Raw genomic sequence first — 25,294 nt, 5'->3', positions numbered from 1 at the left:
CACTAACTCCCTAACTCACTAAAATAATAGACAGCCACCACTCACTCTCTCCTTCAAACAGTTTTCCATAGCAGCCCAAACTATCAGTAGCCAAGTGACAGCAGAACACGGCTCTTCCTCTCCTCAGGTCCTGCTCTCTTTGATAATGGAATCTTCAGCTCTGGCTCACTGACACCTGTCAGTTCTCATCTACTTAGAAATCGGGGTTTCTAGCCTCTTAAGGTGACAGAGGGAGAGATTAAGAAAAGCCCTTTAACAATTTTATCTGCTATAACCTTTAATGTAACTATGAAACCATAAAAGAAATAAACAGGTTTTTTCTAGTTGGAATATATTGGTGACTGCTGATATTACTTTGCCTTTTACTGGACTCAGAAAAGAGTCTTATTGTAAAATGGGCATTTTCTTAGAGAAGATAATAAATTTGGGCTAACTATATATGAAGTACCATGGCAATAATTGAATGGACCTCTCTCTCAATACTTTGTGCATAATTTTAATATTGCCATATTCTTTGAAAAGCAAGAAGAGACTTCTTATTCATGTGGCCAACACGATGAAAGACTAGACTTTTTTTTCTGAACCTTGTGACCCCCTCAGATCTCTCCAAAGTCAGTAATATCTGTAAGATCAGACAATTTCAACTATTTCCATAGCTAAGGATATCACAATTGGTAGCAAGATAAAAAATCATTAAACTAACTAGAGAGAGGGCCAAATTAAGCCCTAACTTGATAGCTCGGTACTTATTTTCTTACCACTCACCATATGGACATGGCTGCACAAATTTACCAATAGGTCTATAATAGAACACAACTCTACCACTCTTTCCCTGAGTGTTGGAAAGCAATCAGTCAAACAGCTGAAACAAAAAAAAATGCACAAGGTAAAAGCTTGCTTTGACTGGAAGAGAAATAAAACAAGTGGAGCTCAGTTAGAGAGGAAGTAGACAGGACATATGTTTGTGGCTCTACTAAACTCAGGAGAATGAGCCCAGCATCCACTGAGGGCCACTTCTGTCTCTGTAGAAGTCATTTGGGGCAGAGACTGAGGCTAGAAAACCTTGGATTGTGCAACATATGAGGAGGCTGAGAGGGCTGTGAGGTCCGGGCCCCAGAAAAATAATAAATAAAGGGAAATGAGTTAGCAAGTAAACAACAGGGAAAAATAAGGGAAAAAACACGGAACCCACCAAAATCTCTGAGGAAGACTTTGAACATAACCCAATAAATATACTGGGGAGATACAGATAACAAAAAGGAATATGACTTCCAGTTCAGCGAAAAGATACCAGGTTTCTATGAATAAATATTACAAAACAGAAAAAAAGAATCAATAATTAAGGAGGCATAAGATTTTGTGAATTCACAAGAACATATGGAGTCCTGGCAAAATGTTCCTGAGTGGGAAAAGAGAAATAAGGATTGTGAACTCAGAAATGATGGCAAATATACAGAAGTTACAAGTAGTTTAGATGGAGAGAAGTAATATAACATAACATTAAAAAGAAAGCATGTTATCCATGTAAGTAAAACAAATTAATCTTGAAGAAAACAAAGAAGATGATATTTTGTAAATTGCATAGCTAAAATAGCTATATTTTTGACTCAGAAGTTTCACTACTTTGCATGTGTCTCAAAGAGGGCATTAATAGTAAAAACTCCATATATAGTAGTTTATGGAGAGTGACCTCTTCCTACACCTCTGCAAAGGTAGAGAGGGGGTTCGTTAGATGTGATACTTTGTATTGATGTCTTATCTATTAAAATGTATTGATGAATTTTGCTGATTTCCTTTTCTTCTCTTCCTCTTTCTTTTTAAAAAACAATATTTATTATAAGAGATGGTTCCTTGCAAATGGGAAATCTAGGTGACATCAAAACAAAATATATCAATAAAAATCTATTCAAAATTTTTTTAAAAGAAAGAAAATCAAGGAAGAGGAGAGAACACAAAATCATCAAGGAAGGAGAGGACAGAAAGACAGAGACAGAAAAACTGAGACAGACAGAGACAGACAGACAGAGACTGACTAGGTAAGTCACTTAATATCTTTGTGCCTCAGGCAGTTCCCTAGGACTACGTATTACATTATAGATACTTTCTACCTCTTTCACTTGGAATGCACGCCCTGCTTTTTTTTAATCTGGGGCCCAGATCAGATGTCCTCACCTCCAATTATCCTAGGTGAAAAGAGCTTTTCCTCCTCAAAATTTCTTGGAGTACTTTGCCTAGATCTAGTCTTTTTCCTTTTCAATTTTTCTCTTAAATCACACCTACTTACATATATGTTATACTACCCCTGTTATATTAGACTATACACATCTCGAGGGCAGGACGATGACATTTTTCAATTTTGTATGTACAGAGTTTAACATTGACTAGATTCTTAATAAATGTTCCATTCAGTGAAGGATATCCTTAATTCAAATAAGTGTACACACATTGTGGTGGGAGAAAGAAGAGCACAGACTGGAGTCAGAGAACCCAAGTTTAAATCTCATTTCTTTCAGTTTGCTACCTGTGAGACTCTGGGCTAGTTACTTAACTTCCCTAAACCTTAGTTTCTTCATCTGTGAAATGGGGAATTTGAATGAATGAGTAAAAAAAGTATCCTGTTAGCTATGCGCGAGGTACTCTACTATACATGGCCATCTAAAATATAGCTCTATGAGTCTATGAAGCATATCATATAATATTATAGTATACTGTTAAATCTAGATAATGGCCTCTTACCCTTGAAGGGAGGGAGGAAGATAATTTAAATCTTATAATTTTAGGAAATGTATTTTGAAAATTATTATATGTAATTGGGAAAATAAAATATCTTTTAAAAATGAAGTTATTACTCTTGAATTGTGCCAAAAAAAATAACATCTCAAAAAACATGCTGGCTTACAGCTCTTCTGAGAGAGCCTATAAATACCATCCTGCTTAGAGAAATAATAAGATGATTGACTGTCAAGTTTACTGGAAAGAGGGTCCAATGAGACTTAGAAGCTTCCATCATTTTCTCTGCTCTTCTACTAAGATATTTGGGAATATTAATGCCCAAAGAGAAAAATTAAAGTCTGCCTCTTGTGATTAGAAAAACAAGCCTTAAAGTTGAGAAGCTCAGGGCAGTAAAGCACTAAGTCATGTACTTAGGCCTCATTTCCCAGGCCCTTTTGCCTGATCCCGATTGCTGGTTGATCTATTTTTCTAATAGAATATTCCACAGCCTCCCTTTTAATGCAGAAGAAGGGTCTCAGCGGTTCTCTCTTATATGTTTTGCAAAGGAGTTTTAAAAAAAAAAGGATTGCTCATTTTTACATAGCACTCTCAGTATTTATATAACACTTCATATTTTAATCCTAAAATCCTATAGTATGGGTGGTACAATTATTGTACTGTCATTGAGTCATGAAATTTCACAGTTGAAATTTCATAGAGTTGAATTTCATAGACCCAGCCATTTCTCTACCTTATGAGAGTTATGCTTAGAATCACAGGCTTTCAGATTGAAGCATAGAAAGGACCTTAAGGTGTAATCCAGGCAAAGAAGTTCTGCTTGAAAGATTTCTAGGAATGAGAAATCATTTGCTTCCTGAGGTAGCCTATTTCATGTTTAGAGAGCTCTAATTGATAATATTTTCTTTCTTGCATGGAGAAAATAAAATCTTATTTTTTACCAACTCATGGCCCTTAGATTTTGTTTTCTTTTGTTTTCTGGAGCAAAACAATGTCTAAGTCAGTATTGGCAAACCTTTTAGAGTGCCCAAACTGCAACCCTTATGTTGCATGTGAGCTGCCCCCTTACCCCAGACAGGGGAGGAAGGAAGTGCTCCCATTGGGTTGCTGGGCAGAAGGGCAGGTCATGTGGGAAATGTTCTCAGGTACAGTGGAGAAGGGAAGCAGAGCAGCTCCCTCTGGCATGCTCTGGCACATGTTCACCAAAAAAGGTCTAATCTAGTTTACATATAATATACCTTAAAATATTTGAGGATAGCTATTGTGATGAGCCCCTACATGCCCCTAACCAATTTTAGCTTTCTTTTTAGGCAAAATATCTCTAATTCTTTCCCAGGTACTGTTTCCTCAAATTATTACCCTATAGCTTTCCTTTTTTCTACTGCTTTCCTTCTATTTCCATTCATCTATCAACCTTTTTCAATCTAACTTCTAATCCTACCACTTGGTTGATATTATCACTCTAAGGTACCCAACTGTTAAATATCATGGTATTTTCAGTTTTCATACTCCAATACTCCAATATCTCATAGAGCTTTGATATTGAAGATTATTGATACTCTACCTACCCTTGGCTTCTGTGACATTGCTTTCTCTCCTGATTTTCCTCCAATTTATCTGGTAACCCATCAGTTTCCTTGTTGAATTATCTTTTGTTTCTTGTCTATTAAATTTAGGCATTTTCAGGGTTTTATTCTGTGCCCTCTTTACTTTCTTTACATGTACTTTTTTTTTGAGAACTCATCAAATCCCATGGGATCAATTAGCATTTCTAAATAGATATCTCCAATATTTCTCTCCTAAGTTCCAGTAACCACACCAATGACTATCTGCTTGAGATCTCATTCTGGGTGCTCCACATACATCTCAAACATGTCCAAAACTTCTCCTAGACTTATCCCTTCTAGAAGTCTTCCTATTTCTATTGAGGGACCCCAGGCTCTTTCTAGTCATCAAGAATTATAACCTTAGAGTTGATTCCAGTGAACAAGATGGAGAAGTAAAAAATACTTGGGGTCCTGCCAGCATGCACCAAATGAATACAGAAGAATAATGCCTCAAAATGAATCCATAAATGGCAGAACCAACAGAAAGAATAATGTGGAGAGACAGCAGCAATGATCACTCATCTTCCTGGGATATAAGAAGAGGGTGCTGAAAAAGCCTTAGTGGAACTCAGACTTGATTTAGCACAAGCATCAGGGTAAAGGGTGCAACAGGTTTGTTCCAGCATCAGCAGGGTAAGAGCAGAAATGAACTGAATGTAGAACAGACAGCAGTGGAAGGGAGTAGAACTCATGTAGACCATCTGTACCAAGCCTTGGAGAGTAGCGGAAGGAACTCAGCCTAATAAGTCCAGCTTCATTGGCTTTGGACAGAACCTGCTTGACCCAGCATGAATAGCATCTGAATTAAATGGAAGAGTGAATACTTTAAGAAAAAAAGTCTCAAGGCCAGAGGGATTCACAAGTAAATTCTACCAAACATTTAAAGGGCAATAAATTTTAATATTATATAAACAATTTGGAAAAATAACTGAGGTGGAAACTACCAAATTCCTTTTATGACAAGAATGAAGAAAATTATAAACCAATATTCCTAAGGAATATTGAGGCAAAAAAATCTCAAACAAAATGCTAGCAAGGAGATTACGGCAATGTATCACAAGGTTCATACACTATGACCAGATGTGTTTTATATCAGGATTTCAGGGATGGTTCAATATTAGGAATACTATCAGCCTAATTAACTATGTCAGTAACAAAACGAACAGCAACTATATGATTATTTCAAAGATGCAGTAAAGGCTTTTGACAAAATACAATACCCAATCCTATTAAAAATACTAGAGATAATTGGATTAAATGAAATTCTACATGAATTAATTTACTTATTCAATGACATACTAACCTATCACTTCACAGAAAGAGAAAACATGATGACAAAATTTATCTGGAATAAAAGACACAGGATAACAAGGGAATTGATGGAAACAATCAAGGAAGATCACAGATATACTGGATCTCAAACTATATTATAAAGAGACAATCATTAAAACAATTTGGTACTGGCTAAGAAATAGAATAATGAAATGGTGGAATAGATTAGGCACTCAGCATGAAATGGCAAATGACCATAGTAATTGTTTGACAAATCCAAAGATCCAAGCTTTTGGGAGAACTCATTATTTGCCAAAAACTGCTGGGAAAAATGGAAAATAGTATGGCAGGAATTATGCATAGACCATACCTCATGGCATATACCAAGGTAAAATAAAAATTGATACATGATTTAGAAATAAAGAGTGAGAACAAAAACAAATTTTGGGGAGCACAAAATAGTTTATCTATCACTTCTCTGAATAAGTAAAGAATTTAGATCAAAACAAGAAGTAGAGACCATTATGAGAAGTAAAATTGATAACTGTCTACATTCAATTTAAAAAGTTCCTACACAAACAAAATCAATACAAACTAGATTAAAAGGCGAACAACAATTTAGGAAAAAATCTTTATAGTAAGTATCTCTGACAAAAGCCTCGTTTTTCAAACATAAAGAACTGAGGCAAATATTTAAGAATACAAAGCATTTCCCAATTGATAAATGGTCAAAGTAAATGAACAGGCAATTCTCAGATGAAGAAATCAAAGCTATTTTTACTTATGTGAAAAAATGCTCCAAATCACTATTGATTGGAGAAATTGGAATTAAAACAACTCAGAGGTACCACTTCACATCCATCAGCCTGGCTAACATGACAAAAAAGGGAAATGATAAATGTTAGAGGGGAAAAAATTAGAACACTAGTATACTATTGTTGGAGCTGTGAACTAATACTACAAATCTGGGGAACAATCTGGAACCATTCCCCAAATTCATAAAACTGCATACCTTTTCACACAACAATATGATTATTGTATATACATATATATATATATATATGCATATATATATGCATTCTAAGGAGATTAAAGATAGTGGGAAAGAACGTACCTGTTTAAAATATTTATAGCACTTTTTTGTGGCAAAAGACCTAGAAACTGAAGGGAGATTCATCAATTGGGGAATGGCTGAACAAGTTGGGGTATATGCTTATAATTGAATACTATGGTGCCATAAGAAATGGCAAACAAGATGATTACAAAAAAACCCCAACAACTTGAAAAGACATATCAGTGACACAAATTGAAGTGATCAGAACCAGCAGAAGTCTATACAGTAACAAAATTCTACATAAATTAATTTGCTTAATTTATATACATTAATGTGTGGTGATCAACTATGAAGGATAACTATTATTAATAGAGAAAGGATCTCAGACACCTCCCAGGGACTCATGGTGAAAAAAAGGCTATCCACTACTACAGAAGGAACAGAGAGAGTTTGAATGCAGATTGAAAAATACCATTCTTTGTATTATTTCCTCCATGACTTTTTTCCCTAGTGTAAGCATTATAATTCTTGTTTCACAACATAATTAACATGGAAATATGCATTATATCCTTAAGTATTCTCAACTAATATAATTGTTGGGAAAAGAGGAGAAGTAGAAGAGAGGGAGAGAACATGGATTACAAAATTTTGGAAGATGAATATTAGACATAGACAGTGTATCAACATGTAATCTGATGTGAACAATACCAACTCTTCATTCTGTGTCATCTCCCATATCCAATAAGTTATTAAGAACTTATAATTCTAAGTTCATATCATTATTCATATGTATCCCCTTGTCTTTACTCAGTTATTATCAAACACTCAATTAAGTTTTTTCTCCTACTAACCTGTCCTTTTTCCAACCCATCTTCCATTCAGCTACCAAAATAATTTTTTTAAGGCAAGAGATCCAAAGACATAGAGTTATGATAAGGAGAAACAGACCTGGACCTTTTTTTTCTCCTTTCCTATTTTCCTTTCTTTTTCCTTTATAACTATCCTCTTCTTCTCTCTTTCCATTCTCTCTCATTCTAATGTTTTTATTTTAAAATACAATTATCTCTTGCTATATTTCACTTTGCTTATCATGGCTTCACTGTATCATGGGTTTAAAAAAAACAATTCTGTATCACAGTGTTCACTATATTGTTGAACTTTGCAGATAAATACTATACTGTATACAATGGAAATGCAGTATGTCACTACCTCTTGTGCAAGTTTGCCAAAATGAGATTTTCATGGCACATTATTGGTGGATGGAATTAAAGGCACATATCACAGCACCGTGTTCTGTATCCTGTTTATAAGAGTGTGGGAGAGGTTAATAAAAGTGTGGAAAAAGTTTATAGGAGAGTGGGAAGGGTTTATAAAGCCTTAAAATATATATAAATAATAAAATAAATATAACACTGCGGCTTCACTGATTTTCACCTATTGCAGGGGTCTCTGGAACGTAACCTTGCAATAGGTGAGGGATCACTGTAATTTAATTTAATTTTTTTCTTCAAGCATTGTTTCTGTCCTCAGCTTTTCCACAACCACTAAGCAACAACATTAAGGACAAAGAAAACCCTACTAACAAATATGCATAAGGAAGCAAAAGAAAATCTTACATGTCTCATTCTGCATTTGAAACCATTAACCACTTTGTCAAGAGCTTAGTACCATGCTTTATCTTTAGACCTCTGGGGCTGAATTTTGTCATTATATTGATCAAAGTTCTAAAGCCTTCTGAAATTGTTTTACTTTATAATTTGCTATTATGCAGATTGTTCTCTTTATTTTGTTTACTTCAGTCTGCCTCAGATGGTCCAGGTCTTTTTAATATCCCTTGAAATTTTGTATCTTTCTATTGGCAGCAGGTGCAGAAAAGAGAGGCCAAATCTAGTTTTTTACTTGCTTAAGGGAACCTTAGAACCAGAATTTACATTTAAATTCATAGCTACTATATAAGTTACTGAACATGGTAAATTTTATTATAGGAGCAGATTTTTGATTCCGTAGAAACTTTGGAATTCTTTCTCTGCTTGTGGGGACTCCAACAATAGAAGAGTGCTTTAAGTTTTTGTAATTGTCTAGATTTCTTGATGAGGTGGAGGTCATAAGAAGATGTTTTCATGACTTTCTATGCTTTCAAAAACTCTATCACTGTTGTTTTTAATAAGCTCATTCCATAGTTCATGCCCTGTTGTTTTCATAATGACAAGAAAACTGAGGACACCAAGGCAAGTGCAATTTTAATTGAATATAAACTTTCTTAAGGTTTATCCCATTGGAGGGCAAAAACAAGGGTAGGGAGAGGGTATTCAAAATTGGCTAATCTCCAAAATTTGATTTATGCCCATTTGAACTCAGAGCGTTAGCAGTGGATCACAGGTTATATACCTATTATATATGAGGGATAAGAACATGAATCACAGCTTCCTGTATTTTACCACATCAGTGCAATTATTATCACCACCAAAGAAGGAATAGACAAAGTTTGAGTGCAGATTGAAACATTTCATTCTTCCCTCCATGAAATTTTCTTTATTGTAAGCAAAAAAAATGTTGTTTTACAACATGGGAAACATAGAAATTTATATATGGTGGATAAAATTCATGTATCTAATCCAAATCTAATCCAAAACCAGAGTAAAAGTTTCAATCTTTCCTGTGTCTATTCCATTAATTTCCTTTTTGTCTTTGGAAAAGGTAGTTGTTGCTAATCTACTTTATTTACTATTAGAAAATAATGTTCTAATAAGGTTAATGACTTATACATCAGAAGATGACCTTTGCAATGGCATGCAGTTAATGACTTCTTAGTCAACATAAGTGGATTTATAAAGAATATACACCACTCTTTTTGTTTTTGTTTTGTTTTGTTCATTTTTGTTTTGATTTGCTACCTTATAGTCAGGGCTGCATTTATTCCCCAGTTGCTAGGTGGCAGTGAGAATGAATTCCTTAGTTCTTAAAAATGATGTCACCCATAGAATATAGGGCTGAACACAATTTCAATAATTATAAAAGCCTTGCAGTTATCATAAGAGTGAAGCAATTTTAAACACTGTATCTAGAACAAGTCCTTCATAGTCCATACTGACCACAAGCTTCTTGTGTTTCTCTTTTCTTTCTTTTTTAGACATTTTATTTTACCAGTTATATGCAATAACGATTTTCCTCATACGTTTTCTGAAGTTATAAGATCCAAATTATCTCTTCCCTTTCCTTCCTTCCTCCTTCCCAGAGATGGTAATAGATTTGATCTGGGTTATACAAATATTATGATGCAAAATCTATCTCTTTTCTAGGGATAAATGTGAGTAATCCTCTTTTTTACCTTTATGTCCTTATATAGACATCACTGGCAATATATATGGTGTACTAGTGATCTATATATGACTTATACCTCTGGATGAGTAATAAAAATTTTTGTTGCCCTTAGTTGTGTTCCTCTACAGATCCTAGATCTATGTTGGTGAACCCATGGCTGCTCCTCTCCCCCTTTCCACCACACTTGAGGACATTTCTCAAATGACCCTTCCTTCTGCCCAGCACTGCCTAATGGGAGTGCTTTCTCCCTCTTCTGTCTGCCTATTTGGGGATAGGTGGGAGGGTTCACAATTGGCATGAGGGTTGCTGTTTGGGCACTCGGTCTCTAAAAGGTTCACTTTCTAAAAGGTTGCTGTCCAAGATAGTATGATGCATCTTTCCCTGAGGGTTTTGATGTTAAAACTTTCTGACCCATCTCTTCATGATTTTCTGCCTAGGATCTCAGACTAACCTTATCTTGAAATGTTGGAGAGTCTAAGAAATCTTTGTTGTTCATTAACCAACTAACAGGAGTTCTAAACATTATTTCCTTTTAGAGGAAATAAATGGCATTTTTATTTCACAAGGGGGTCATTATTATATTAGGATATAAAATAGCACAGTGAATAGAATAAATGATGGTCAACTTGTGTTCAAATGACTCCTCTATCATTGAACCTCAATTATTTAACTATAACATGTGGGTAACACCTATACTTCATTGAACTGTGATATGATTCAAATATAGGGTGATTTAAAAGTGTACATAAGTGTTAATCATTATTATTGTTGGCCACACAACATGCAGTGAATATAAGATATTTTTATTTAGCAGATTACATGTAGATACAATTTTAATCATTGTTTTTTAATTTTGCAATCTATGTTTTCCTCCATTCCACTCTTCCCTCCTTCCTATGATAGCAATTAATATCATATGTTGTACATGTGCTTTCCTGAAATACATATTTAATATTTTTCATGTGAAAGAAAAAATATATATCTCTTATACTAGAGAAAAATTCATGGAGGAAATACCCAAATTTCATCAGATCCTTCTAAGGTGGTAGATAACTTTTTATTGTCATGAATACCTTGAAGTTGTTTTGTATTCTTGCATTGCTGATAATAGCTGTCATTCACAGTTGATCATAATATTTTATTGATGCTACTGTGTACAACATTCTCTTTCTGTTCACTTCATGTCTTTGCATGTTTTTTGTGATCATTTTTTCCATTTCTTATGGCACAAACATTCAGAAAGTATTCCATAAAAGCACTATTTATATGCATTCTGTTGTCATGGTCTCTCTTATTGTATAGTGTGAGGAAAGGGACAATTTAATTAAATTCTATTTGCATTTCCAGTTTCTAGAAAAGTGTATGGCATGTGAAAATAGCTTAATAAATGCTATTGATGAAGTCCTCCCTTGTTGACATAAAGAATTGGTCATACATGTGTCCTTTCTCAGACACCTACTGAGTGTGTTATGTTGGCCAAGTCAATTAACTTCTCAGTGCCACAGGTACTTTAAACTTTATTACAAAATTAGTATTGATCTATATTGGGGAGTATAGTTTCTATGACAGGAGTTCAATACACTAAATTCAAAATTAAAATTAAAATTGGGGGACATAGTTGAAATTGTTATATATCTGCCCCTTTTCACATAGCTAAAATGAATAGGCAAACCAAAGGACTGGTGGAGGGAAGCAGTACAAGGGAGGGAGGGGACTGGGTGTTAATTTTAGAAGGACTACAGGGAAAATAAAGGGAGGAATAAGAAGGGAGGGGGGTAGAAAGGGAAGTAAAATAAGGATGGGAACTAGGGGAAATGATTAAAAAGAAACATTGGTATAGAAGGAAATAGTGAAAGAAGAAAAGGCAGGAACAGGAGTAGAAATCAAAATGTTGGGTAATACACAGTTAGTAATCATAACTCTGAATGTGAATGTAATGAACTCACCCATAAAATGCAAGTGAATAGCAGAGTGGATTAGAATCCAAAACCCTACCATATGCTGTCTACAAGAAACACACATGAGGAAGGTAGATATGCATAGGGTGAAAGTAAGAGGGTGGAGCCAAATCTATTGGGCATCAACTTATAAAAAGAAGGCAGGAGTCGCAATCATGATATCCGACAAAACCAAAGTAAAAATAAATCTAGTTAAAAGAGATAGGGAAGGTAATTACATCCTGATAAAAGGCAGTATAGACAATGAGGAAATATCTGTACTCAAATGGCAGAGCATCCAAATTTTTAAAGGAGAAACTAGAGGACTTTAAGGACAAAATAGATAAAAAAACTATAATAGTGGGAGACCTGAACCCTTCTCTATCTGAACTAGATAAATCAAATCAAAAAATAAATAATAAAGATGTAAGAGAATTGAATGAAATTTTAGAAAAATTAGAGTTAGTAAACATGTGGAGAAAAATAAATAGGTACAGAAAGGAAATTGTAACTAGTTTTACTTAAGTCCATCCATCATCATCTATGTGACAGTTAACAAAGGCAAAAAAGAAGAAAAGGCTTTTAAGACAACATGTGATCTATGATGGATCTAGAAGTTTCTATCAAAAGAGGTTTTATATATATAAAGCAGGAAGCCAAAGAGAGTTTCTGCATAACTTTTCAGTTTAATTTACTTCCACCAGAATAGTCTAGATTTCTTGGTGATGTTCTAGACCCAAACCGATTTTCCTTAACAATACAGAGGTTTGGTTTTTTTCTAGACTCTTCTGCCAAATTGTGAAATAATGGCAGTAATATTCTTTGTTTAAAAAATATCTTTGCCAAGGTTGAGAGAATTACTACATCTTTAAAAATTGTGACAAATATCTATCAGTTCATAGGTTTTTAAAATGTCATACAGCAACTCATGAACTATGATAGTGGGTTTGTTTGCTATTGTAATTAACTGGGCTATTGTGAATTTTGGGAATTTTTGGTACTTTCTTTGAATGTGCATTATCTATTGTACTACTGTTACTATTTTATTCTTAAAATCATTTGTACTCACACAGTGGTTCATGGCCAAGTTAAAAAGGAAATGGAACTCATTTTTGGTGAGGAACCTTTGTATTCTACCTCTCCATGGCTGACATAGTGTGTCACTGATTGTAAGCTATATATTTTTAAAACTTTTTTATTATTGTTTTTCCTTGCATGTCCAATATAATATTTATATTTTAATTTTTCTCTCCTTTTTGTATTTGAAGCACATGTCAAAAGTATTGAGAAGATTTTCTTTTTGATAATTTTAAAATGCATTTGCCCTAATTTCAATACATACACAAAAAGCTTAGACTATAGAATGATGCCATTGATTGTTTAAAAAATTCTGGGACTTTACTTAATGATTCTGTCTGATTCCAGATGAAGGAATACAATAACACTGCACAGTGCTAAAGAATCACAAAATTACTTGGATAGTGCCTATCAAGTACAAGGTCAAAATGACAAAATGCCAGTAGGATTGATGTCATTTTGAGTCAAGACAAGAGGGCTTTAACTTGTTTGGGGCTTGAGGTTGCAGCTGTTTTGACATATGTCAGAGGCCAGACTTCCTCAGAACCACATTCTACCAAGCAACTCACTTTGGCTACCATTCTGGCTCTTATAATGTAGTCCCTTTTCAGTCTTTCATAGTATGGCAAACTTTCTGTAGTTTTGGCTACTGATTGGGTAAATACATAATTTCCTAAATCATTTTAAGTGGGCTATGATTCAAGAAGCTGTTATAGATTTGTTTTTCCTTTACTTAGATTTTCTAGACATAAGACTTTGATATTTTATATTTCATTCCACAAGTTATTTTTTCTCTTTTATTTGGATTTTTTGATGTTTTTTATTTTCTTTTGGCAATTGATTCATATATCTCATAACTCAGCCCTGCATCCCTGAATGACCCCTGTTTTTGTTATTCTTCTTCTTGGGGTGTAGGGTGTCTATGCTATTTTTTGAACTTTGTTTTAATTTGAGAAATTTTAGGATAAGAAACTTGCTATCTCCCAGAATCCAGAAGGCACCATGGAGATGCCTGCAGAGACCATATGCTGTAGCAGAAGATCCAGATTGAACTTTGGGATGTGAATTGGACTGGGGGGTTGAAATGCTTTTATTTTGAATGTATACTCTTATGCCAAAGGGGACTGCCCCCAAAATGGCTTTTTGTCAACCTAGTAATCATTGGTTTTGTTATCTTTTCCTTTTATCCACAAATTATTGCAATTTATAAGTTAGCTACGTATCCATGATTATTTTGAGGAGACTGGTCTCCCAATAGGATCACAGGGGAGATATAGAGTTTGAAATTCTTGAACCCCTAAAAACTACATTACTCAAAATTCCTTTCTGTATTATGTAGAATCCTTTCCCCTTTTCCTGCATCCTCACATTTGTGTAATTGTTTATACATTAGCTGTAATTTATCCCTCTTCCTCTCTTCTCTCATGAGTGGGATGGGTTGTTTAGGTAGCTTTTAATCTAGTTATAAGTACAATGTTTAAAATATAACAGTTATTGTATATTAATTTTAAAACCAGCATAACCAAAAGATCTTAACAGTTTAGAGTACTGGCTTAATTCTAAAAAAATTGAAATCCTGTAGGAAGAAATATACAGCTTTATAATTTGCTTTAGAAAGTTAACTTCACAGTTATAGAAAGAAGAATTCATAGGGAGATATCAGTTGCCTTTAGAGGACCACAAGCTTAACATGAATCAGGGTGATGTGAAAGCTCCATAAGTTAACATAATGTTGGGATTTGTTAAGAAGAACATAGTTAAAAAAATTAGGTTGTGATAATCATTCTGTACTCTCTCTTTATAAGACCTCTTCTGGAGTATTGTTCAAAATACTGACCACAGTTGTTTAACAAAAACATCGATGAACTGGAGAGCCTCCAAATGAGGGTAACCAGGATGATAAAAAAACTTTGATGAGTCCATGATATGCCATTTGAAGGATTTGGGTATCTTTTATTTTGGATAAAAGTCTTTTTTTTTTAGTGATACACATTTTATTTTTATTTTTATTTTTTTAATTTTAATTTTAATTTTTTTTTAATTTTTATTTGGTCATTTCCAAACATTACTCATTGGAAACAAAGATCATTTTCTTTTCTTCCCTCCTCCACCTCCCACCAACTCTCCTATAGCCCACGCTCAATTCCACTGGGTATCACATGTGTTCTTGATTCAAACCCATTTCCATGTTGTTGGTATTTGCATTAGAGTGTTCATTTAGAGTCTCTCCTCAGTCATATCCCCTCCACCCCTGTAGTCAAGCAGTTGCTTTTCATCGGTGTTTTTACTCCCACAGTTTATCTTTTGCTTGTGGATAGTGTTTTTTAGATCCCTGCAGATTGTTCAGGGACACTGCATTGCCACTAATGGAGAAGTCCATTACCTTCGATTCTACCACAATGCATCAGTCTCTGTGTACAATGTTTTCCTGGTTGTGCTCCTTTCGCTCTGCATCACTTCCTGGAGGTTGTTCCAGTCTCCGTGGAATTCCTCCACTTTATTATTCCTTTTAGCACAATAGTATTCCATCACCAACATATACCACAATTTGTTCAGCCATTCCCCAATTGAAGGGCATCCCCTCATTTTCCAATTTTTGGCCACCACAAAGAGTGCAGCTATGAATATTCTTGTACAAGTCTTTTTTCTTATTATCTTTGGGGTACAAGTCCAGCAGTGCTATGGCTAGATCAAAGGGCAAACAGTCTTTTATCGCCCTTTGGGCATAGTTCCAAATTGCCCTCCAGAATGGTTGGATTAATTGACAACTCCACCAGCAATGAATTAGTGTCCCTACTTTGCCACATCCCCTCCAGCATTCATTACTTTCCATAGCTGTAATGTTAGCCAATCTGCTAGGTGTGAGGTGATACCTTAGAGTTGTTTTGATTTGCATCTCTTGGATTATAAGAGATGTAGAGCACTTTTTCATGTGTTTAATAGTTTTGATTTCTTTGGCTGAGAAACTGCCTGTTCATGTCCCTTGCCCCTTTATCAATTGGAGAATGGCTTGATTTTTTGTACAATTGACTTAGCTCCTTGTAAATTTGAGTAATTAAACCTTTGTCAGAGGTTTTTAATGAAGATTGTTTCCCAATTTGTTGCTAACCTTCTGATTTTAGTTACATTGGTTTTATTTGTACAAAAACTTTTTAATTTGATGTAGTCAAAATTATTTATTTTACATTTTGTGACTCTTTCTAAGTCTTGCTTGGTTTTAAAATCTTTCCCATCCCAAAAGTCTGACATGTATACTATTCTGTGTTCACCTAATTTACTTATAGTTTCCTTCTTTATGTTCAAGTCATTCACCCATTTTGAATTTATCTTGGTGTAGGGTGTGAGGTGTTGATCCAAACCTAATCTCTCCCACACTGTCTTCCAATTTTCCCAGCAGTTTTTATCAAATAATGGATTTTTGTCCCAAAAGCTGGGGTCTTTGGGTTTGTCATAAACTGTCTTGCTGAGGTCATTTACGCCAAGTCTATTCCACTGATCCTCCTTTCTGTCTCTTAGCCAGAACCAAACTGTTTTGGTAACCACTGCTTTATAGTATAGTTTGAGATCTGGGACTGCAAGTCCTCCTTTCTTTGCATTTTTTTTTCATGATTTCCCTGGATATCCTTGATCTTTTGTTATTCCAAATGAACTTAGTTATGGTTTTTTCTAATTCAGTAAAGAAGTTTTTTGGTAGTTCAATGGGTATGGCACTAAATAAGTAAATTAATTTGGGTAGGATTGTCATTTTTATTATGTTAGCTCGTCCCACCCATGAGCAATCAATGATTTTCCAATTGTTTAGATCCAGTTTTAGCTGTGTGGAAAGTGTTTTGTAGTTGAGTTCATATAGTTCCTGTGTTTGTCTCGGCAGATAGATTCCTAAGTATTTTATATTGTCTAGGGTGATTTTGAATGGTATTTCACTTTCTAATTCTTGCTGCTGAAATGGGTTAGAGATATATAGAAATGCTGATGACTTATGCGAGTTTGTTTTTGTATCCTGCAACTTTGCTAAAGTTGTTGATTATTTTGAGTAACTTTTTGGTTGATTCTCTAGGATTCCTTAAGTAAACCATCATATCATCTGCAAAGAGTGATAGCTTGGTCTCCTCTTTGCCAATTTTAATAACTTCAATTTCTTTTTCTTCTCTAATTGCTACTGCTAGTGTTTCTAGTACAATGTTAAATAATAGAGGTGATAATGGGCATCCTTGTTTTACTCCTGATCTTATTGGAAAGGCTTCTAGTTTATTCCCATTGCAGACGATATTTGCTGATGGTTTTAGATATATACTGTTTATTATTTTTAGAAAAGGCCCTTCTATTCCTATACTTTCTAATGTATTCAGTAGGAATGGGTGTTGTATTTTATCAAAGGCTTTTTCTGTATCAATTGAGATAATCATGTGATTTTTGTCAGTTTGCTTGTTAATATTGTCAATTATGTGGATAGTTTTCCTAATATTGAACCATCCTTGCATTCCTGGTATGAATCCTGCCTGGTCATAGTGGATGACCCTTGTGATGACTTGCTGGAGTGTTTTTGCTAGTATCCTATTTAAGGTTTTTGCCTCTATATTCATTAGGGAGATTGGTCTATAGTTTTCTTTCTCTGTTTTAGACCTGCCTGGCTTTGGGATCAGTACCATGTTTTTGTCGTAGAATGAATTTGGTAGAACTCCTTCTTGGCCTATTCAGTCAAATAGTTTGTTTAATATTGGGATTAGTTCTTTGAATGTTTGATAGAATTCATTTGTGAATCCATCTGGACCTGGGGATTTTTCTTAGGGAGTTCTTTGATGGCTTGTTTAATTTCTTTTTCTGAAATGGGGTTGTTAAGGTAATTTATTTCTTCCTCTTTTAGTCTAGGCAATTTATATATTTTTAAGTATTCATCCATATCACCTAGATTGCCATATTTGTTGCCATATAATTGGGCATAGTAGTTTTTTTTAAAAATATATTTTATTTGATCATTTCCAAGCATTATTCGTTAAAGACATAGATCATTTTCTTTTCCTCCCCCCACCCCCCATAGCCGACGCGTAAGTCCACTGGGCATTAGATGTTTTCTTGATTTGAACCCATTGCTTTGTTGATAGTATTTGCATTAGAGTGTTCATTTAGAGTCTCTCCTCTGTCATGTCCCCTCAACCTCTGTATTCAGGCAGTTGCTTTTCCTCGGTGTTTCCACTCCCATAGTTTATCCTTTGCTTATGAATGGTGTTTTTTTCTCCTGGATCCCTGCAAGTTGTTCAGGGACATTACACCGCCACTAATGGAGAAGTCCATTGCGTTCGATTATACCACAGTGTATTAGTCTCTGTGTATAATGTTCTCCTGGTTCTGCTCCTCTCGCTCTGCATCACTTCCTGGAGGTTGTTCCAGTCTCCATGGAACTCCTCCACTTTATTATTCCTTTTAGCACAATAGTATTCCATCACCAACATATACCACAATTTGCTCAGCCATTCCCCAATTGATGGGCATCCCCTCGTTTTCCAGTTTTTGGCCACCACAAAGAGCGCAGCTATGAATATTTTTGTACAAGTCTTTTTGTCCATTATCTCTTTGGGGTACAGACCCAGCAGTGCTATGGCTGGGTCAAAGGGTAGATATTCTTTTGTTGCCCTTTGGGCATAGTTCCAAATGGGCATAGTAGTTTTTAATGATTGCCTTAATTTCCTCTTCATTAGAGGTGAGGTCTCCTTTTTCATCTTGGATACTGTCAATTTGATTTATTTCTTTCCTTTTTTTTAATTAGACTGACTAGTACTGACTGCTTTTAAAGAGTAGTGGTCATTAGAGTTGAAAAGTCTTGGGTGACTTACTATCTCCTCTGAGACCCATGCCCTGGGAAGTTAGCAGATGTCATTTTTGTTTATTTCAGGGTGATAGATAATTATCTCAGTATTTGCATCTGTTTCCTTCCCTCAAAGTTGTTGGAAGCCTTCTCATTCATTATCACCTGTGAATTTAAATTTGTTATACTTTTTAGCAGAAAATTCTTCTTTCAGGGATCACTCATATCATTCTGCTATGTAGGAATTTTTAATATGATGGCTACAGTGCTGGTTCTTGTATAGAGATTTCAAAAGATTTACAAACAAAGATGGGGAAAAAACATTTGTTTCCATAATTTAACTGATATTTCAGCTGGATTTTTTTTTTAATCTTAAAAAAAGAGTTCATAGATTTCATTAGAATGTAAAAGGGAATCATGGCAGGGAAAAAAAAAGATTAATACCTATTTTATAGGAAGATACTCATGCTAATTTTATAGCTCCAAATGTTCATTGGTATTTCTTCTTTCCCTTTCTTCAGTCATACATTTATACCTTCTAATCTTCTGAGAATTCTTTCCTGAGATTTTATTTCTTCCTTCCAACTTTATTTTAGTTTTTTTCATTTAATTCACTTTCTTTTCTCAAAGGATGATTTTATTATCCCTAATTTCCTTAAAAATAAGAATTGATTCCACTGTCTCCTCTAGGACTGACATTAACTTATACTATATGTGTATATTACATACACATATAATGCATACCTCACAGAAATGGAAACATACATTCTAATTGGACTAAAGAAAATTCTTGCTATATATATTTGTTTGAACTAGTCTTCAGTCTTTTTTTTTTCTGACAGACCCTTAAGGATCACTACTGTGTCAAACACCTGTTTGTGAAGCATGAGAATGTTAATGTGAAAATAATGAGATCTAACCAACACTTTCCTCCAGGTACTTTTAGTTCTTTAGATGCTAGGTAATCTGACCCAGATTGGCTGATGGGTATTGCTGGTAAGATTTAATGATTCTAGTGGATAGAAATAAATAAAACCAACTTAGACTATATAGAATCCAATTATCTAACCAGATAAACCCATTTTATGTCTACTTCTTGCCTCTGTCAGATACTTACTCCAATATGCATCTTTAAGAGACTGCATCAAAGACATATTTGACTGGCAAAAGTCATGGACCTCATATATTTAATAATTTAATTTCAATTATTTCAGTTGACTGACATTTATTAAGTAAGTAATATGTACTATGAACAATGCTAAGTAAGCTCTAGGGATACATTGAAAGCCAAAAACCCTGTTCCTGCCCTAAAAGAACTCACTTTCCAATAGAGCAAACAATATTCATGAATGTATAAGACAAATACAATGTAAATGGTAAAAATTTCTGAAGGAAGATATTAACTGTGTAATAGGGGAGCAAGATAAAGGGTACAAGGGGACTGAGAAAGGCTTCATCCAAGAGCTAGAATTTTAAGTAATAAGAATTAACAAAATGACAGTCTAAGTGTTGCAGTAGTGATCTGAAATATTAAATGACTCAATGTAGACCTCTGGAATTTGGGTAGAAGCTCTATAAGAGCTTTAAGAAAGGGGTGAGCTTAAATGATAAAGGATAATAAGGCAGTGACGATTTTGATCTGTTATGGAACAAGGAGTGTCCTTGATGAGATCATAGAGCTGTAGAATAGTAGAATTTATTCATACTACAACCTATTTACATTGCATAAAATGCTGACCCCTTTCTGGGGGAATTCTCAAATTGTCCCTTTTCAACATTTGAAGAGTTTTGTCCATTTTACATCTGTCACAATTATGCCTGATTTTTATTTAGCACTTGGAAGTTTGAATGTGTTTTAAAAGAATTATTTTATCTGAGTCTCACATCCATACTGTGAGATAGGCAGAGCAAGGATTTTTATCATTTTTTTTTACATTCATGGAAACTGATGTTCCAAGAGAGGGTGAATGACTCACCCATGGTAAGGGGCAGATATCAAACCCATGTCTTTCTTACTCCATATCTGCACTATATGTCAATATACTCTTAAATACTCTGTTCTTCTTGTCATATGCTGAATGATTAAAATATTAACTATCTTCTTTCTTCATAGGATTTCTGGAAAAAATCCCAAAGGTGAATAGCACATGTAGTCATGGAATGAACCCTTTTCTTTGACTTTTTCTTACAGAAATCAGAATTTCCCCTACTCCTAAGACTGAATCTGTTTGCTCCTTTTAGTAATTACCCTTTTAAACCTTTTCTGGCTTCAGTCTTAAACTTCTTGTTGTTTGCCAAGGTTAAAAAAGTAATTAGGGCTTGAAAATTAGTTGTTTCCTTGCTAATATTACCTAAAGCCATGTTAACATGCAAAGTTAATGTTCTCCAGTAAACAATAGTGATAAACTAATATGGTTTAAATTGTGCCAAGTTGAATTATTTTCCTGGAAAATAATTTGAACTAACATAATGGATGTTATTCTATAACAATGACTGAGTGGGAAGAGGTCACTGCCTACAAAGAAAGAACTTCTTAAAATAGTTCTCAAAAACAAATTGTCTACATATGTGTGTGTGTATAACCTTCAAAAAAGAGGGATTATAGAGCAGTATTAGTTTTCATATTAACCCTATGAATCATTTCTACTTCCAATGGAGGAGCAACAGTTTCCATTTGTCCAATCCCTTTGATATTTTTTTTTCTTTCAGATTCAACAGATAGTTTATATAATGCTGTGGTACCAGATAAAGAACTCTGTCTCTGAAGTCAGACTAGTTGGGCTGAAATCTTCCCTGTAATGTTGCATAAGCACCTTAATTCTTTTGACATTCATTTTCTTTCTGTGTTATAAAAGTAGGTTGGGTGGGATAGTCTTGGAGGACTTTTCCAATTCTCTAACTTTTAGACTGTGATATATGAACTGAATTAAGATGTTAGCTAATGAAACCTGCAGTGATCATCTGTGTCTTTGACAATATTAGAGGCCTAATTAGGATCATGCATTGTAATAAATTAAAAAGGCAACAAATGGCTTTTTGAATGAACTAAATGGACTGCATTGTAAAGTAGTGAGCTCTTCATTAAAGGAGGTATTAAAGCAAAAACTAGATGATTAATTGGTGATGATATTGTAGATGAGCTAGTGTTTTGGGTAAGGGTTGAATTTAATACTCTAAAGGATATCTTTTCCTTTGAGCTTCTATGATGCAGTAATTTTCTGATTCACTGGGATACCTAAGAAAGCTTTACTTTTTTCCATAACTAATCTTTAGATTTCTGCATCAATGAGTTGAAACAACAGAAATATTCAATTTTTTGATCAATTTTTCTTTTGCATCCATTTTTGATGATGTGTCATAATCAAAGATTTAGAACTAGAAGGAAGCTTGGAGTCACTGAATCTAATCCCCTTCTTTTTCAGAAGATCATCATCTGTTAAGTGGCAGAATAGTTCCCTAAATTCTGGAATATTATTGACAAATGAGAAATGAAACTTGAGCTTATTTTAGTCTTTATTTCAATATATAGTATTCTATTAAATGATCAAAAAAAGAAAACAATAGGCTAATTCTCTTTTGACTAAAAGGAATGGACCTGAACTTGTTTCCTCTGAGGGTAATCATGACATTATCCAGAATAAACATAATAAATAAACTTTTTATGCCTTTACATTTAAAATTTTGTTTATGATCTGCCCTTGTTTGCATAAAGATTATCTTGTTACTGAGAATCCATTGCTTCCAATTGTTGTCAAGGTACTACTGTTCCACATGGAAGAAATATTTAGAATAAATGGTGAGTTTTAGCATTTTGCTTTATATAAAAAGAATTGGGTTTATTGATTCAGGGAAGAGAAGGCTAAGAGTTAACCCCCCCCAAAAAAAAAAAGTATGTAGAAGTAATAATCTGCTAATCTTAGTTTTATAGTATAGCAGAAAGAACATTGAATTTGGAATTAAAGACCTTGAGTTCAAACTCTGACTTGCCACACACTGCTTTGTGAGCTCTTGGGCACATGGTTTATCTTTACAAGCTATAGCTTCCTCATTCCTTAGAATGAAGAGATGGAATTAGATAACCTATAAGGTTCTTTCCAACTCTTAATCTATAATCCTTTTACCTTCACTTGATTTCAAATTGAGAAATTGCCTAAAGTAATGGAGAAACTTATATATAAGTAAAAAATACATACAATGAAATGTGATTAAGCCCTAGGTTTTATTGTGATTAATGAATCTAACTCCTGGAAATTTTCAAGAAGAGGATACAGATCAACTCTGGATAATTTCTGGGAAGCTTCCAAAAGTACTGGAGGTCTTTTTGCCTTTCTGTGTCTCCCCCTATTGAGAATAAAGGCTATTAATCCTGATGACACCTATTGTTTGATACCATTTAAGATTATATATTGAATTTGGAAAATAATGTCTCAATGAATATTTAGACCACTTAAACAAATCTTCAAAGGAAATATATATCTACTCCATTTGGATACCAATTGAAAATTTTGTTTTATTCATTATATTAATTCTAAAGATTAGATTTCTCACCTCCATATATTTTGATATATTAATGTAGATTTTATAACATTTCCTTTTTATTTCAAAATGAAAACCATTACAAATCCTTTTTTTTACAAGTGCTTTATGACAGTAATTGATAACTTGACTGGCATCGAACAAAGAGAAAGGAATCTTGGTGCCAGATCCTCTAAAAGATTGTCTGATTGAGCATGTCTTTCATAGTTGGAATTTAGAAATCCTCCAGAACACAGTAGAATTCCCATTTCAGACCATCTGGCCTTGTTGCTTTTCTATATATTGAGAGTAGCATCACTAGCCTCTATAATAATGAGTTTGAAATTGATTTGTCTCTTGATATGAATATGAAGTTTAGTTTATCAAAAAATAAATTTATCTTCTCTGGGGATAAGCATAGATTTTTCAAGTTTGGACAATTTTGTTTAAATCTGAAGAATCATTATTAATAACTGCAATTTGTTAGGTTCCTTTGGGGTCACCTATTCCCACAATCAAACTTAGATTCTATATGCTCAATCTGTTGTGCTAAAAATACTATTTGTCGCGTGGAAGATACTTGGCTTACATATTTATATTTCAGAAATAATGGTAGATTGGCTTGCTGAGTTTTTTAATAACTCAAAACTGTAGGTATCGTGTTGTATCTGGCAATGAAGAGGATTATATTGTGCACGAACACATGCTTGGCAGGCAGACAGTATTGATGGGTACTCTGGAAGATAAATTGCTTTTTCATTTGTATGATCATTTACATGACCTACAGTTGTGCCTGGATTTTGCAGGCCAAAAATGGATGAGCCCAGAGGTAAAACTGATCATTTAGGATCATTTCCAGGCAAGGACAAGGAACTCAACATATCTTTTTCTTTACTGGAAAACATAGTGCCCCTTTTATTAACCTTACATTATTTTTCAGGAAGGTAAACTCCATTCATGCAAAATTAAAAGATAAACAAAAGTAATTAGAACCATTCAAAGTATGACATCAATATGACAAAGGGCTCTATGACCAGGAATTCTGATCTTTAAGAAAAATTCAGTTGTATTTGGAATTGAAATTGAGAACCACTCAAAAACAAAGGGGGTTTGAATAGTAGGCATGACTTGTACAATTGAGGAATCACTAAACCTCCAGGAAAGGCCAATCTTCTTGATACTCTTTTCCCCTGGCTGGGGCTTAGATATTCTAACTGGTATTAGTCAAAGCCTGAGCTCTATCTCTGTTGTATCATCAAAGAAATGTGTGACCTAAAAAAAAAAAAATCAGTTGGTCACATGATCGGTGTGAAGGATGACCATTGGATAGACCATGTGGAACATTTATATTCTCAAGGGGTCAGAATTTAAAGCAATCCTCTCAGTATGACAAACTAGTGGGAGGGAAGAGATAAGAGCTGCATAGATAGGCAGGCATGGATGGGTTGTTATTAGCAACTTTGGTAAGAGTCAATGGTGAGAACACAGTTTGATTGAAATATTTAACTGGTTTTAGTGATAGGTGCATTTTTTTTTTTGCATTTTACTTTTTTGAAACGTGTTCATTTATTTATGGTATACATGGAGATTTAGTTGACAAGAATTTTCCACTAACTAACAGACTGTGATTTATTCATTTTTTTAAAACACAGATTTTCCCTCAATCATTTTGGAGTTTTTTTTTATTGTCCCAAAGTCTTAGTGTAATTTTAAGCTTGAACAGTTGTTTTATGATATCTAGTAGTCTTCTGTGCTTTGTGAGACTCAGGCGACTTTGACGGTGGCATGGCAGAGTCTGTGTGGTCATGCTTTCCTCATCTTTTCAGAATTCCTGATATTTTGTTTCTGAGTTTCTGTAGGGATATTATTTCATACCTAAGTGTTTAAGATGCTTTTAAGTCACTCACTTTGGGATAGAATACAGAGCTGGAATGGATTTTAGAACTTAGCAAATGCATCCCCCTTCTTTTACAAGCGA

The 25,294-nt window shown here is 34.3% G+C and overlaps 1 protein-coding gene across 2 annotated transcripts in view; it reads left to right on the top strand.

Annotated features, from left to right (window-relative positions):
* The window catches only part of KCTD8 (potassium channel tetramerization domain containing 8), a 315,809-nt gene that overhangs the window by 184,922 nt on the left and 105,593 nt on the right, over positions 1 to 25,294 (top strand). Inside the window, exon 2 of one of the 2 annotated variants that reach the window (XM_056802576.1) lies at positions 1,925 to 2,036. The exons of the other annotated variant lie outside the window; for it this stretch is intronic. Coding sequence (XP_056658554.1) covers positions 1,925 to 2,036 — 112 coding nt within the window. The remainder of the gene's footprint in view (positions 1 to 1,924; positions 2,037 to 25,294) is intronic. 2 annotated transcript variants of the gene reach the window in all.

This window comes from Monodelphis domestica, chromosome 6, assembly GCF_027887165.1.
Source record: "Monodelphis domestica isolate mMonDom1 chromosome 6, mMonDom1.pri, whole genome shotgun sequence".
Lineage (NCBI taxonomy): Eukaryota > Metazoa > Chordata > Mammalia > Didelphimorphia > Didelphidae > Monodelphis > Monodelphis domestica.
The sequence above is the reverse complement of the archived record's forward strand: the minus strand, read 5'-3'. Positions and strand labels throughout refer to the sequence as shown.